Source organism: Podarcis cretensis, assembly GCF_951804945.1.
Source record: "Podarcis cretensis genome assembly, chromosome: 3".
In the NCBI taxonomy this organism is placed as follows: Eukaryota; Metazoa; Chordata; class Lepidosauria; order Squamata; family Lacertidae; genus Podarcis; species Podarcis cretensis.
Genome location: NC_137172.1, coordinates 39161489 through 39178756, shown reverse-complemented (window position 1 = coordinate 39178756; position 17268 = coordinate 39161489). Strand labels below are relative to the sequence as shown.

The 17268-nt window shown below is 43.4% G+C and overlaps 1 protein-coding gene across 5 annotated transcripts in view; it reads right to left on the bottom strand.

Annotated features, from left to right (window-relative positions):
• The window catches only part of MDGA1 (MAM domain containing glycosylphosphatidylinositol anchor 1), a 248235-nt gene that overhangs the window by 135112 nt on the left and 95855 nt on the right, over positions 1-17268 (bottom strand). For all 5 annotated transcript variants that reach the window (XR_013836862.1, XR_013836863.1, XM_079969201.1 and 2 more), the window contains exons 5-8: positions 13825-13957; positions 5205-5474; positions 4044-4373; positions 1577-1870 (exon numbers count right to left, since the gene is read on the bottom strand). Coding sequence is in view for 3 of the 5 variants with exons in the window: in XM_079969201.1 (XP_079825327.1) it covers positions 1577-1870; positions 4044-4373; positions 5205-5474; positions 13825-13957 (1027 nt within the window). In the remaining 2 variants the exon portion in view is untranslated. The remainder of the gene's footprint in view (positions 1-1576; positions 1871-4043; positions 4374-5204; positions 5475-13824; positions 13958-17268) is intronic.

Genomic DNA, 17268 nt, shown 5'->3' with positions numbered 1-17268 from the left:
GGTTTCTAATAAGCGATGCTGTGTGTGCTGTAAGCATGCTATTTGGTGACAGCAGCCCAGGGATGGTGCCTGATGGTGCAAATTAACATTCTCTCTCTTAATCCCACACCTGCCAGCTTCTCATTCCCAAAGCCACCTACATTCCACAGGAAATATGGTCCTGAAATTCTCCTGATGGGAGGCTACCTTTGCAAAAAGAGTTATCACCACATGCCTTCAATTCACCACTCCCATTAATAACATCAAGCAATGACTTCATCCCAGACCTGGAGAGTGAAAGAGCCAGATTGCTTTCATCCTGTCTCAAGTATTAAAAATTCTGCCCGGTTCAGCATTTGATCACCTGCAAAGAGCGCATTATTCACATATGCTATCAAGAAAGCTGCTACACTATGAACGCTAGGGAAAGATCCATCCTTAAAATACACACACACCAAACATATTGCTTTGCTACAGCTGTGACTGATCCATGTCCGATGTGAGTTGGTTCTGGGCCAGCCAGAAGGCAACATATTTAGAATCACATTGCCTTCTGGCTGACTCCCAAATAACTTGGGTCATCCAAGGTCATAGAGAGTAACTGAGTGGCATCTTTCCAGAGCACAGAGATTAAATATCTCCTCTCATCATGGGCAAACTCGCCTTACACTGCATCTGACCAGACTCCAATAAACGCCTTTCAGACTCTGCCATTGACCCAACATTGGAATGCTGCTAAAATTATGCTTCCAGATGAGAGTCTAAGTTATCTGCTTGCTGCCTCATAATATACCAAAATATAAAAGGAAGTCTTATTTTTGAAACAGTCCTGAAATTAAAACATCCATGACTTGTGAATGTAAACAGAGCACATGGTTTGCAGTTTATCATGTTCACTGTAGTGTGAAGATGGGCATGAGAAGGACCACAGAAACAGGGTTAACCCAACTTCTTATCTGGGTTTACAAAATAAAATCAATTCATATGTTCTCCCTATTTAAGTGAAGTAAAGCGAAACTTCACCTAGGTAATCATGGCTTTCAAGGGTTTCTGTTTAGAATCTTATTATGGAACAAGAGGGCATCACAAGGCAAACAAGAAAAAAGAAAGTCAGAGTTGCACATCCAACTGCAAATAAGTCCACAGCAATCCTAGCCAACAATATTAATAATAAAAGCCATCTGCTCACATCTAATGCTTAAGTCAGTCATTTGTGACACACCGATGAACCCAAGGAGTAAAAAAAGAAACGGAGGTGGGAAGAGACAGCAATTCTTGCTTGCCAAAAGAGTCCAAGCAAGGAGATTGGAAGTGGCAGACACTTGGAAGTGGAAGAGTTAATTCAATCATTGGTGAAATGATGGAAAGCCCATCATTTTACCATACTGAGGTTTTTTCAAATATGTAGGTTCTTTCAAGTTGTAGTATCTCAATTGCACTCTTCATGCATGTGGATTTTGTTATTCCAAGGGAAAACAGAGAACAACTAGGTCCAACAAGAGATGCTCTTCCTAGAGGCATGCACTTTCACCTCTGAAGCAACTAGAACACTGATGCATAGAAGCAAAGAGCAATGAAATTCTACAGCTGTACTCACACTGTACATTGAGCTGCACCAGGGCTTCCCGGGGTCTAATGTTGAAGCCATTGTACCTGGCTGTCTGGCACTTGTAAGTCCCACTCAGTTCTCGGGTGACTTTCTCCAAATGCAGCTTCCCGTCGTTTGTCTCCATTGTCATGGCACCTGAGGGCATAGGAGCCTCCTTATCTACTCTGGACCAAAGGATGGGAGGCTTGGGCTTCCCCCGGACTTCGCACTGCAACTCTGCCCTAGAGCCTTCGCGCACAGTGATGGTGGACTGACCTTTGGGCACCATGATGGATGGAGGCACTAATGGGAGAAGACGACAAGAAAGGACCATTCACACACTGTGCTGCACCTCGCTTGCTTAGCACAACAAAAATACTTAGGAGTTGGTTAAATGGGTGCATTGCAATAAGGTGGTGGTGATAAAAAATAAAATCCAAATCCTTTGTTAAGGGTCGCTGAAGTCTGAGCTCCCAGAGGAGTAGAGGTTAAATCCTTTAACCTGACTAAATTATCTAGTAAATGAACACAATTCCTTATTTTGCAAATATCTGGCTTTTGCCAGTCATAGGGCGGAGCTTTCCTTTTTCTGCTAGGTTTTACTCAGAATCCTCCTTTCCAATTAGTTTGGAAATGTTCTTAAAAATCAGTACTTGCTGTACTTATATACTGCTTTCACAGAATCACAGAGTTTGAAGGAACCTTGGAGGTTCCAGATGTTGTTGGACCTCAACTGCCATCAGCAGTAGCCAGCATGACCAAAGGTCAGGGTTAGTGGGAGCAGTCCAGGGTTAGGTAGTCCAGCAACATTTGGGGGTGGGATGGGGGGGCTACAGATTTTTGACCGCTGCCATCAAGATGAAACTTGGGGTTCATCTCTGCTGCCTGAGTCCTCTGTAAAAGCCAAGTTTTGCCAAGCCCAGGGATGGAACACCTGAAGATCACAGAAAGAAATGTCTCCTCCTTCTCTAAAATTTCCTTCCTCCAGCTGCCTCTTTTGTTTCCATATGCAGTACACTGATGCTTTCATGTGCCAGAGGGCTTGTATTATTCCTCCTTAGATGAAACTCAGAAGTCCTGAAGTCATTTTAACCTGCACTGCCCAGTGATGACTCAGTGTGACCCACGTATAATAGGGCAAGGGAGAGTGTGATTATTTTAATAACACACAAAAGGAGTACATAGCTGCCTTAAGAGTATATTTAGGCTGGCTCCAGCTGCCAGTATCTCCAGCGGCAACTTTGCCAGGCAATAAGGAGGTGAATTTTCAATTTGCAGGTCTCCCGTGGGTTGAGGAATCTCATCAGATCCTCTTCTCTACGGTGCGAAGACGGAGCTGCACCCTTCCAGCTCAGCACCGCTGGCACACGCTCACCTGGCAGGAGACAATTTTCTCCAAGGGGAAAACGTGTAAATTACATTTGTGGAGTTTTTAATTAAAGCTGTCTCTCCAGGGCCTCCTACTGTGGATGGCCATCTTGCTAAGCTGTGGCCTCGCTTGTGGGATGAAGCCAGAGAGACAGGGAACACAGAACTGCTTCCCTCTTCCTAGCTCACCATTGTGGTCCACTGGCCATGAGAGGAAAGAGCTGCCATTCAATGCAATCATTCAACGTTTCTTAAAGAGCACATAAAGGAGAATTTAAGGCCAACTCTTCATTTCCCTGTGTTAGAGAGAAGGAAAGGACTGACAAGGATCCTGAAATGGAAATTCTCTCTGGAGCATGCAGCTCTAATTTCCATAATGTGCCAGTGATGGCATTGGTAGTAAAGATGCTTCAAAATACCCTGTACTCCAGCTGCCCAAGTGCTTTGCCCCTCTCAGCTACAACATTGAGAGATATAACCCCGAGGAAGAATGTAATCAGATTCTCTCTTTTTAGGTCTCTCAGAGCCAATCTGCATAGCAAAATCTAGCCTAGTCTAAAAGTCTTCTCCTTGAGATGTTATTGTTCTATATGCAGACTTAAAAAAAACAGCGACTCAAAACACGGGGAAGCATCCAGACAGGTGGTACCTCACTTTTTATTTGAAGAAGTACAATCCCACAAGTGAGACCACAATTTACCAAGATGATCTTATACAGGAATGTGTACTGCACACATGCTTATTCCACAATGGTTTCACTCAGAAATATGAAGTGACTAGACCCACCTGCTACCTTTGGACACAGACTGGGTGGAAAGCCTTCTTTAAGGACCTTTTTAATCAAATTTGGAAAGGGGAGGAAGAACTTCACTGTGGTTCACATATCAATTGCAGCTCCTCCAATGGAAGATATATTCATTTGTTTCTGCGTGCCTATGCATGTGCCATGCGATTAAAGCAAAAGTACCAGTTGATTAAACTATGCACTCCTATCCTTGGGCTGCTTTTTCAAAATTTTCCACAAAGATTTTGCTGAGGTATATGAAGTTCTTTAACTTAATTCAGCCTCCTCAATAGTCCAAGAAGAAGGCCCATGCGGAAGGCTCACCTGTTTCTGAAGAAATGTTCACCTCAACACTGAGGTCAGGAATGGGTGCTCCTTGAAAAGAAGCAACGCACAGGTACGTGCCATAGTCAGTGAAGCGTAGGTCAATTATCTCCAGGCTGCTAGTCACCGGAGGAAGTTCTGGATCATTCCTGATGACAACTAGCCGGTCTGAGATCTTGGCCAGCTTCCCATTTTTGTACCAGAAGTAGAAAACCTTCTCTTGGGGGACAGCATCCACATGGCACGAGAGCTTCAGGTCCTGCCCTAGCTGGATGGTCTCGCTCTCTTTGATCACATCAGGAGTGATCTGGAATGTAACATTCCTCATGGCTGTAATAGACACAAATGCCAAGCTGGTGAATAGTCACTTAATGCAACAGCACCATGTACCTTCTAAGGCAGGGGTGGGGAACTGGATCCAGCCCATGAACCAGACCTTAATTCTCACACACCCGTGGGCCACCTGCCAAAGCTCAAAGGGTTCAATTTAAGTGCTCGGCAGCTGAGCCCCTGAGAAGTCTGGTTGCAGGCATGATTTACATTCAACCTGCACCTGAAAAAGGGCATAGAGCAGGAAAAGGACATAGCGGGGATTGCTGACTATACTGTCCAACTTGATTCCCAATAGGGGACCTCCTTAGTGCAGCTGATTCTAGTGGGGCTCATTGTTAGTAAGCTCCACTTGGAAAGGAAGAACTGGGAGCTCACTTTAAGCTGCAGATTGTTCATTACTCGCCATGTCCTTACTTGTTCACACCTGACATCTCATATGACATGAGGTTAGGGGGAATTGGACATGGTTTGAGGGGGGCAAACAGCTTTGTGGGCAAGTTGGAATATGTGCTGGGTTAAATTGCTTTTAATATTGAACGTTAAATTGGTGAAGGCAGACAATAAACTGAAATAGAATAATATTTTTAATACTATTCTCTAGGCCATAGTGCTAGTATTATGTTTAGAAAGTTGAGGTAATTTTGATCTGATTTAGTATTTTAACTTTTGCAAGATTTTAAGTGTGGTTGTGAATTTTTTCTTGTTTTATCTTTTTGCAACCATTTTGAGGTTTGTTTGTTTGTTTTTACAATCAAGCAGTATGTGCATGTGTGTGTGTGCACTGGGGGTCCAGAGCCAGTCTTCAGCTAAGCCCACTGAAACACGTACATCGCACCAAAAGGTTCACTGTCTTCTTGGCTGGATTCCCCACGTTGTTGATGGCCGTGCAGTTGTAATACCCTGAATCTTCTGCACGGATGCTCCAGATGGTGAGGTTTCCCCCTTGGATAAGGCTGCTGCGGGGCATAGGGCCAGGTGAGTGGGACCAGACGACCTGGGGCAAAGGGTCCCCACCAGTCAACAGACACTGAATGGTGACATTATCTCCCGGGTTTACCACCAAGGTCTCATTGACAGACAACTTTAGCGCTGGTGGAGCTGGAGGAGAGAGAGAGAGAGAAAGAGAAGCGAAAGTTAGCTTGCGCCGGTGTAGTTTGCTTTGTTTACCAAAGGAGGACACTTGGGCTTTTTCCTCTTGCCTTTATAGGAAAAATCTGGGCTAAAGATGACATGTCAGAAGGCAGTACTTCTCAAATATGTGATTCTAAGAATGCAGTTCCATCTTATCTGTATTAAATATGAAGGTATATCTCATCCCAAAAGATTCAATTATATTTATGCAATCAGTTTCCAGAACAGGTAGATCACCCTCTTGTAACTGCAGGACAGCTTCCAGCTTCTATTGTCTCTCCTTAGTAACGTAAGAAGCTGCTGTATCAGGTTAATTGTCCATCTGGGCTAGAATCCTGTTATCACCGGATGCCTATAGGAATTCCACAAGCAGGACCTGAGCACAACAGTACTATTCCCACTTGTGATTTCCAACAAGTGGCATTCAGAGGCATTCTTGGAAATGGCTAGCTGCTGTTCATTGCCTTATCCTCCATGAATTTATCTAATCCTCTTTTAAATCTAGCCAGGTTAGCAGCCATCACTACATCTCAAGGCTACAACTTCAGGACGGAACCATGGTGCTTTCTAGGCACTTGGTGCAGCTTCTACGATTTCCCCTGGGGTACTGCTGGTTTGCCCCAGGATGCTGGACAAGTTCACCCAAGCAAAGCAGGGAAACAAACTTTGGGGGCTTGGAAAGCCTGCTGAGCTGGAGAAGAATGTCCCCTGCCCACCTCCTAGAAACACTCCTTGCTGGTTAAATCTATCTGTGGGAAGCCCCAGAAATCTCACCCGGCATTATTCCTTAATACAGAATTCCACTGTAGAATTCACACCAATCCAGCAGTAGTTCAGTGTTAAATTACTGCTAGAATATCCAACAGTAATTCACTGCTGGCGTCTCGGGGATGTATGACAGAGACAGTGCAAATGGTTTGTCAAGTAAAGTAGCAGTTCTTTTCTGCTGGACAGACAAAGGCCGCACATGCTAAACCATGGCTGCCTCTGCTGTCATGCTTCTGCCCTTTCTGGGCGAAGGGAGGACATTAGAAGCATCCGATCACATTTTGGGGCAGAACGGTCTTTTCCAAATCCCCACATCTCATTTTATTTCTCAAAGCAGACTCCTGATATCAAAAGATTTTTCCTTATGGATTTAATTCCCACAAGCTCAGGCCTTAACAACAAAGAGCAAAACTCCTTTAGCTTGTTAATGCCACCCCTCCCTCCACCCTAGCAATTGGTGCCAACCCATTTCCTTTCCCTGTGTACATATCAAACACTCAACTCCAACCTCATTCACAAATCCTTGAGCCTTCCCCTTTATGCAAGGAGTCACATTATGAATGGGCAGCTCCTTTCCTTTAGAATGCTTAACCTAGACCCTTCTGATTAATTCCCCCCTCCCCCTTCCCACATCCCCAGACACAGATCCAAAAGACATTTCTCTATGTTTTTTCTGTCTAATCTCTCAAAGGCCCTTTTAAAGCCCCTTTAAAGCTTCTCAGCACCATCAGAGACTCCAAACAGAGCTCAGAAAGCACCAGTCAGAGGTACAAAGGCTGAGAGCATGTTTTAAGTAACAATCGTAATAATGCAAAATAAGGTGTTGTTACATATTCATAAAGCTTGATTTAACGACATCATTATTTCTGCCATCTCTTCTCCTTGGACCCTGTGTTAATGAGCTGTGCTGAGACTGCCTTGAATTTCTGAGTTACAGCTCACGCAAACAGAAAGTGAGAGGGTTGGTCTCTCAATAAAAGGGCAGCAACATATATATTTCAGAGCTGCTCTCTTTTTCCACATCCAGACTGATTGTTCTACCTCAGTGCTTCAGAAAGCAGTGCTCCCCATTTACTGGCCAAATATGCAGATTCACTCAAGTGAAGTGCCCCGAATTTCTTTCAACTCACTTAGTACTCAAGGCATTATATTAAAACTGGATGTACCTAGTAGTGAGACAAATGTTATCATTTGAGAACCACTCCAAGCTGAGCTCCAGTGGGGCCCTGATATATCTGAAGAGTGATGTGAAATGTACAAGCACTCACCATCACTGAAACTCCACTCCCAACAGCCAATTTTTTGGAGGAAAGGAGGGAGGGGAATTATGACTTTCATTCAGTGGCAACCGAGAGGCGCTCCAGCAACAAGCGCATGCAAATTCTGCTCTCTGTGTGTAAATTTGCAGAGATGCCTCTCATTTTGTTGCTCAGAGGTGGGGGAGCAAAATGGGGTGGGGATTTGCTCACTCCTAGATGTACTCAAATCTAGGATGGGGATGTGTGTGAAGCTAGAAGCAGGAGAAGGCTCAAGTCCAAAACACAGAAGGCACTACCTTGTAAACGGTTCACTAATTGCGTGGACAGGCGGAGTCCCCAGATCCCGAGTGGTCCCCCCCGTCATGTGGAATAACGACTCTAGACAACGTGCTATGGGATTAAATTGGCCACAACTTTATTAAATTTCAAATGTGGGTAGACCTTGGCTCAGGCATTGGGCGTTCTCCCTCCCTAGTCCCCAGCCGGGGACCTAGGGAGCATCAGGGTTATCCAGTGTGTGTGGGGGGGGGATGGGCCGGCTCTGGAGAACATATGTTCAAGCAGAGATAGCCGCCCCCATTACGCCACCGCAGGGGAGAGCAATGACGACCTTTCGGCGTACGGCCAAAGCCTCCCTTCAAAAACCCCTTTAACGGGGAACCCTGGTATCGCCGCCGCAAAGAGGAAGATGGACTAAAGGATTCCGCCCAAGGCCTGATACCGCCAAAGTTGTGACGTTTTGCTACGGGAAAGGCGAAACCTGCCAATGCAGGGAAATTCCTTTCCGGCCCTTTAACAGCGACCTTATCGTAGCAGCGCCCGCATACCTGTGGAGACAGGTTAACCTGCAAAACCTATGAAGAAAAGTTAACCCGCAAAAGAAGACATTAACTGAGGGTGGGTAGGGTGGGAGAAGCTCTGGAGCCAAGTGAGGATTAACAATTAAGATCCACCCTCTATTGTGTGGGCAGGTAATCCCTCCCCCTACCTGGCCTGGTTTCCCTGGCAACGCTTCCCCCAGGTGGGATTGGACAACTCACTGGGGTAGGCGGGGACCTCCAGGTATCCCACCTGAGGGAAGGCAAAGCCTATGCTGATGGGGCCACTCCAGATCCAGGGCTGCACGCGTCCACGCAAAGGGCGCCCCCGGTTTTAAGTGGGGAGCGGTCATTATTTTGCTTTTAGGTAATTGCCATTGAAGCTGTTCTTTTTGCATTTTGTTTCACTCTGACCCTACTCTTGAACATTTTCCCACCACCAAGTGTATAAAAACCTGCCAATTTACAATTACCATGTATCTGATGAAGTGGATTGGGGTCTACAAAAGCTTATGCCATATCCAATTTGTTCATCTTTGATGGGGCCATAAGAGCCTTAGATGCCTCTGTTGAGGAGGCTCCTGATATTTATACCATACTTGGCCAACAGGGAACTTCATAGTCTCTTCTACTTACAAAGGCCCCTATTCCTTTCTACACAAGAAGAGGGCTCTAAGGCTTGAGTACATAGAATCTTTGGTAGCAGCAGCATTTCTCAGGAAGACAGGGATTATTGTGGATAACAAACTGGACATGAAGCAACCATGTGGCCTTGTAGTTTGAAGGCCAACATCACTTTATGTTGTATTAACACAATACTTATGTCAAAGAATAAATAAGTTATGGTGCCACTCTACACCATAGCTGAATTGTGCTTAGTTCTTTTGTTTTCCAATCCTGTTAAAGTTTTTAGATTTTAAAAGATGGTGTGAACTCATATGTCATTGGTCCATGCAATGACAAAGACGTCCTCAAATCAGCACCACAGAGATAGACCTGGATGACCCTAGGAGAGCTTCAAGGATGCTAAAGAGTCTAGAAAGAAAATTCTAAGAGAAGAAGCTGAATGAACAGGATCTGTTTTGGTTGTGGAAAAGAAGGTGGTTATAATGGGGCTTTGAACACATCTGTACCTCATTTGAAATTATGGGTGGTTTTTGTTAGGTGTGGTACAAAGCACCGTTACTACGAACTCCTGTTCAGATATGACTTTTCTGAATAGTGATCAGAGGATAATGGACCACTTAGAAGAGACTCACAGATTTATCTTTCAGCTGTGCATTAATTTTACATGTAAACGAAAATGCCCTTCATTTATCAATTTGTATGACACTGAACAACCAGTACCATCTGTATCTTTGCGTGTGACAGATGGACATGTGAAACAACCCTGGAATATGAGAATATAACTGGTGTGTTACTAATATTTTCTAAAAGCTTTGATAAAGTATAGGGAGAACATCTACCCAAATTCATGACCAAATGATGGCATCTTAAACTGAGAATTTTCTCTTCTTGTTGGCCCCAGCATCTTTTCCTTTTGTATTTCTATGTTGTGAGTTTCCTTGTGATCTTTGGATGAAGGTCGGAATACATATAATTAAATAATAAATAACCTGCAATAATCACAAGTGTGGGATTTCTCCTGCTTTTCGCTGAATTGATAGTTCTCTTATTTTCCTCATTGCAAATAAAATAATTATTTCACACCTATGGGCTACAGATAGTCTTCATTTCTGAAAACCAACATGGATCAATCAGGATGCAGTTCATCCTGTGGGAAAAGACGTAAGTTGTTGCCCTTGAAGAGGCTCCAAGTAGCATTTTTCTCAACATAACGTGCCCTGCAATGGAGTGGGTGGGGGGGGGGAATGTCTCTGAAGCTCTGGTTTAGACAACAATTCAAAATTATACTTTTTATTTTATGTCGGTTTCTCAGCCTTAATAGCTAGAATCCTGCTGAGCAACAACATTTTATTTTATCTTTCTCGGTAATGTCAGAAAATGTGACCTGATGGTACCGGTGGTGCCTTGGGGCAGCTTGTTTATATGTATGACTGGGAGGGAAAGGGCCTGTAAAACTGCCACCTGCACCTTGTAAAAGTGCCAGCAGCACCTCTTCAGGCAAAAGAGCTCTGGCTAGACAGCGCAAAATCCAAAACCAGCTTTGGGGCCCACCTCCATTCACATCCTTCCCTTGCTAGCGGATGGAGGCTAACAATATGCAGTCATTGTTATGCAGCAGATGAATCTCATTTATTTGTAACCTGTGGCGATTCCTTTTGTTCTCGGCTCAGAAAACTTGCTGGCGAAGTCTGTCATGGAAAGGGAGGGGGGCAACACAAGCAAGAGTCACTTTCAATTCCCTTTGAAGTCCAATTTGCTGCAGTCTAACTGCGGGAGAATTCACTAGCTGTGCTGCTTATCCTATCTGAAATCAAGGGGGGTCACACAGCACCCGTAATTTCCTCCACCCTCAGCCACGGTACCTAAAATGCAAGGTTCTGGGCTGACAACAGTCCTGTAGCTGGCCCTTGATGCCTCATAATTGTAAAGCCATTAATAAAAGAATACAAGGGGGAAGGATGAAGGGGCAAACTTCTTTTAGAGCTCAGTCACCCCTTAACAGACTCTCTTTCGTATTCCCAAGAAGGGCAGTAACAAGTGATTTCCACATCTCTCCCCCCCCCCCCCCAGGTTATGGAGGCAACACTGATTCTAATGGTTTAGTGAGTGAAAGTACAGAACAAAAAGGTGGTGGTTTCTCTAGATAAATGTATGCTATGAAAAGGAGTCCTGTAGCCTTGAAGTTACAACGTCTGGCCAAGCTTAGCTTGACCCCTTTGAGGAAGAAACTTCCCAGGCGGCTCATTCCCCAGCGAAGTACTCTTACGGCTAGGAAGATCTTTCTAATGTTCAGCTATTAGAGCTGCCTAGGAAGTGCCAGGTTCACAGTTCAATCTCTTAGCCATTACTCTGCACTAGCTTCCCTGGCTTGCTTTCTAAGTCTCTTTCCTGCCTTTCCACTCCCCATCTTTGTAGCACTCCTACGAATCCTTTACTTTTTGTTAACACTCTTCTGGACAAAAAGACTTGGGAGTGAACATGATGCATGGGGGGGGGGGGGCTAACCATTACTGGGCAGAGTAGTATCATGACTACCATCTATGTCTTAGATAGAGTGTCTTAAAAATATATACAGTGGTACGTCAGGTTAAGTACTTCATTCATTCTGGAGGTCCGTTCTTAACCTGAAACTGTTCTTAACCTGAAGCACCACTTTAGCTAATGGGGCCTCCTGCTGGCACTGTGCCGCCAGAGCCCGATTTCTGTTCTTATCCTGAAGCAAAGTTCTTAACCTGAAGCACTATTTCTGGGTTAGCAGAGTGTGTAACCTGAAGCGTATGTAACCTGAAGCATATGTAACCCGAGGTACCACTGTACATGCTGGAATTAGGCTTTTCAACTCTCTGGCTAAATCATTGTCTTGTTAAGTCATGCTCAATTTGTTATCTAGTATTGCTCCTAAAGTCTTGTTAGCTATTCTAAAGCCTTATGCTAATAATTTATTCCTCAAGGGCCATAGTTCACTGGTAGAACACATGTTTTGCATACATAAGATCATCCCACTAGGGATGGCCAAATACGTTCATTTTGGTTTCTTATATTTCTCTTCTTAATGTAAAGAGACTCAAGGTATCATTGGGTTCAGGCTTGGATTGGCAGGCTGTGACAAACAAGAGGGGACAAAGAAGAGGATGCCATTTTTTGGGGGGGGGGCTGAGACCAGAGACCAGAGGCTGCAGAAGGCAAGTACTCCCTTCTCCCAGAATCTGCAGTTCTGGATGGAGAGGTGGGAATCCCGCCTTCCCTCTTCTTCCCTCCTGGGGAAGGGACAGCATCAATGGGGTCCAGGGCATCAGATGGGCACAGCCTGGTCACCCAGGACCACCACTAGTAATAGACCCATCATCCTTGATGCAGTGCACACTTGACATTTCCTCAAGGCACAGGAGTCTTCCAAGGAAGCTTATCTCACCTTTGAAACTTGGCAGGTGAGTGTGTCAATCTATTTAAACAACTCTGTTGCTTCTGATCTTGGACTCCTTCAAAATGGGCTTCTTCTTCTAGCCCAGCTAGTCATGCTGTTCCCATTGCCTAGTCCGAGTTTTGAAGCTGCTGTGACTCTTTGCCTGTTAGATCAGCCTCAGTAAAGTTCTCTTCCTTAGTATCAAGTAAGAGCATCTATCATCATAGTCTGAGTGACAACCATGACAGTCAAAGTCAGTACTCCACACCACTTTGCAAATTGTTTTTCAAAAAGTCCTCATGAAAAGTCACCAGCATTTTAGTGTGAATTTCTCTTAATGTACATGTTTGCATGTAATTTTCCTAATAACAAGTTTTTTCTAAGGCAATTTCCTGTAATATTATGTGCTTTTGTAATGTGCTTTTCCTTAATCCCAGTATATATATATTTTACACATAACTTCACTGGAGAAGTAGACATTTTAAAATTTGGAGAAGTGGGAATTTCAAAAGATGATCAAGTTTTGTTTGTGTATTGTTTCAGAAAGCACGAATTAGGAATGTTTGCCTTTCAATGTGAACTGAATTTATTTTTTCTCCCTGGCTCCTACTCACAGGTCATAGGCACCATTACAAAATTCATGAGGGGAAAGATTCCGTAAGGACAAAAGGACCTTTCCTGAATGCAGTCATGTGAAATTGCAGTGGTGGTAGAGGTGGGGGAAGTAGATATTTAAAGACATTTTTTTAATGGTGTATTTACATATACTTCTTAAGAATAATAGCAATGTTCAAGTCAAACAGGATTCTCTCTGTTTCAAATCAGTCATGTGTGCCTTTAGAGTTGCACTGCCTATTCTCCATTCTCCAGTCAGACATCCTTGCAAAAGGGACTGAAGTTTCTAACATTAAGAAAGACCTCAATGACAGTGGCAGAACCTTAGTCATACACCAAACATATATAGAGCAGCAGAAGGATGGTTGGGCTTTAAGAGCAAAAGTGTTGGACAAGTGGGAAGGAGATGTTGGCCCAAAGTATTATCTCTCTGAAAAGCTTATTTCCCTGCAATCCCCCAGCACTTTCCTCCCAAACAGACTCATTTCCCATATTGGAGCGGAGCTGAAGGAAAAGCAATATTGTGTATGATTTGATCTGTCCCACAGCCCCTTCTGGTGTAACATCTTGTCTCATAAACACACTTTAAAGAAGTCTTATAAGGGCAAACATGTGGAAATGTGAACTTAGAATGAGTTGTAGGAAGATTCCCAAGAATCAGTTGTAGGAAGATTCCCAAGTTGAATTCACAGTAAAAATGTAAGTTCCTGCTCAAATATCCCTCCTTCCCTCCTGCCAGCAAAGCCTCTGCTGCTGATCTTAATGGGTGGGACTCATATGCTGACACATTTCCTACTGACACCACCCATTGGAGGTCTCTCACTTACCTGTTGTGTTTGTAAGTTCAAAGGTGATTGACTTGTCAGGAATGCCACAAACATTTCTAACAGACACCTGACATGTGTAACTGGCATAGTCTTGGGGTCGCAGATTTTTCAGCTTCAGGACTTTGGTTTCTCCCTGGATTTGGAAGGAAACAGGAAGAGGAAGGGGAAGGGAAAGAGGGAGGGAGAGAGATTGTCAGACTTTAATATGACCCAGTGTTTCCATCAAATAATGTTAGGATTGGTTCGTACATGCAAACAGTTCTGTCCAATTTCCTCTATGCTTAAGTGCAACACAGGAGATGATTATTTTTGAGGCGGAGGGGAGAATCACAGCACACAGAGTGACAACATTTAACCCTTCCTTCCCTCTCCAGTTCTGGACCCCATACACCCACCTTCCTGTGCAGCAGCCAGGCATAAAAACAAACCTCCCAATTTCACCAATGGAAATCCCCCAAACCCTTCCCCTCCCCAAACCCTAACTGCTGGGCCATAAACCTACAAAGTACAGGCCACAGCTTGAAGATATATGATGCCATAACATTGCTGCAACTTATACAACTTTGGATCTGGTCAGGGCATGGCCAAGAGAGGAATCACATTGGAATCCTATGTACACTACATTGAGTTCCACAGAAGGAAGATGAGATGGTAATATTATGAATCAATACATCCCTTGCAACTCCCTTTCCTGAAACTATTGATCTTATATGCAGAATATCATTGACAGATGTGTGCCCAGTCTTCCAAGGAAGGAGATTTCACTCTCCAGGCAGCTTATTCCAAATGCTCAGCTGCCCTGTAGTTTAAATATCAGTGCTTCTTGTCCTTTATTCACCAGCTAGGGCAAACAGCTGTTCCTCTCATTTTCCTGGAATGCCTTTGAATATTTGGAAATGGCCAGCATATTCTGCCTTTTGAACTTACACTCTAAAAGGTTTCCAAAAGGTTTCATTCCCATATTTGATAATCCGCTACTTCAACAAAACCTTGAATATGCAAATAGTAGGAGTGTGCATTAGCTCAGCGTACTTCACAAATTACTAGGTGAACAGGAGTTATTCTCCTGAGGTCTTCACATTTTATCAGGGATTCCCTTAATGCTCCGAATCTTTCTGTGGATTCAGGGGCACCAAAAATGCTGCATTTAAAAACAACCCTATTTTTCTCCCCTGATTAAAGCAACTATTGCATTTTTTTAAAAAGTGAAACTAAGCTGACTAGGGAAACACCCTGAGTTCTCTCCAATCACAATCACAGTAATTTGGAAGAATGTTGAGGTGAATATTACAAACGGTTTTTTATGCAGATCTGTGTCTTCCCCTAGGCAGTCAGTTGAAACAATTCTCTCCCAGAGAGAATAGGTTTTGTCCCTCAAAATCCCCGGTGTGTGGGGCAAAAGCCAACTCCCTACCAATGACCCTTGCTGGGGAGGGATAACATTTTCCCCCCACACCAGTCTTTACCAGGAAACTATTCTGATCTGGTGGGTAAAAAAACTCCCACAAACCAGCAGTTTGAGGTGGGTCCACAGGTGAAGCCCAGAACAAAATTGGAATCCTATATATGTGTGCTCTGATGTAAGTCAGAGTGCAATGGAACTTACTCCTAGAAAAGCAGGTACAGAATTCTAGGATGATTCATTTAGGACATAGCAGCTTTAAATAGTGCCCTTGACAGGGCTGGGGAGAACAGACTTTCCCTTTTGCTTTAAGCAGAAAACTGAGCCAGGCTATCTTTTTCTTCACGTCACTTGACAGCTGAGGGACGATAAACTATATTGCTAAGGTCCACCTATATCATATGAAATGAATTTCATTAGTCTACAAAACAAGTTCCTTATTTCTTGCCCTTACTCTTCTGCACCGCCAATAGAGTCCTTCTTAATAATCTGCACTTAGTGCTATCTTGCCGAAGTTTCCATTTTGATTTTTGGATCATTAAAAAAACGCCCCACTAGTTTATGATGATTCATTCTTTCTTTCCTCCTGCAAGGTATGGTTTTCCATAACTTATCAGTCCCCTTGACCTCCTGTTTCCATTTAAAATATCGTTCCAAAGGACTTTCCAGACTAACATTTTGAGGCTGTCATGCCAAGTTAGGTATGTAGCATTAGACATGTCAACATTTTGGTCAGGCTGCATACTAATTGGGAGCTCTCAGCAATGTTGCACTTCTTGTGTTAGGTTCCACTTGCCCTTTTGCTTCAAGAAAATCTGTTTCAGAGAATGTCTTTCATGAGACCGATCACATATAAAGCCACTTAGGATAGCTCAGTTGGTAAGAGTATGAGACTCTTAATCTCAGGGTCACTGGATTGAGCCCCAGACTGGGCAAAAGATCCCCTCATTGCAGAAGGTTGGACTAGATGTTCTATGATTCTACTACAAATTCACTAGAGCTGACTATACAGCTCAGAACATGATGTTCACATAACAGCATGCAATGGAATGTGTAATATATGAACCGGATGAGTAAAATAAATACCTAGGAGACCAATACCCCTGTGAAAAACACCTCCCTGGAGAATGGTTGCTAAGCGGCATGAACAATGGCATTTACAGCCTGCCTGTCAACAAGTGATTTATGCAGGGTTCGTATGCGCCCGATTTATTGATCAGTAAACGTTGAGTAAATGTGTAGAACCAGGGACTGTAAAGCCTAAACTATTAAGTCTGCAATTCACTTTACTCCACTTGTTAATGTAACCAACTGTCTAAGCTTCATTTTAAAGACCCGTATGCAGTCACGAAGCTGAGATGGCAGAAGGCATACAGATGAGTGTGACATTGTGCACACAAACTTTTCTGTCTCATCTTAGCCATACAATAGTATAAGCTTAACACAGTGTTTGTATTTCCTAGTTACCTGATCCTATGAAACTGCTGGTTCAGATATGCTCCTATCATAGGTCACCAAACTTAGCTAGTCAATGGAATGTGATGGTTGCTATCCTATCATACAGGTATTTATAGTGGTTATGTGAAATAAGGTTTCTAGGACAGGAACTAACCAGAAGATCATCCAGACTTCCTCTTGTTGCAAATAGGATCAGTGAATCCATCCTTCTATTCTATGAACTGTTTTGAGAAAGGTAGAGTGTACTGTAATTTCTGGAAGCAGAAAGTACTAAGCAGAATTTATTTTTGTAAAAGGTGGTTGAAGCAACAGATTTAATTGTGTACGGTATCCAGATGCCCATTTGTGAGTCGTTGTAAAGAGAAATATGTCCAAACAAGATAATTGTAATTAATAATATGTAAAAAGGTTTGTAGGAATGATCCTATGCATTCTTGGGGTGTAGCTGCAAGAGAAAATACCTGTAAGTTGTTGTACTTATTGTATTTTGAACCTTTGAGATTACAAACAAAATGAATACATTATCAAATGCATCAGTGCTCTTTTTCTAGAAAAAGAGGTGCTAGAAATCACCATGAACACCT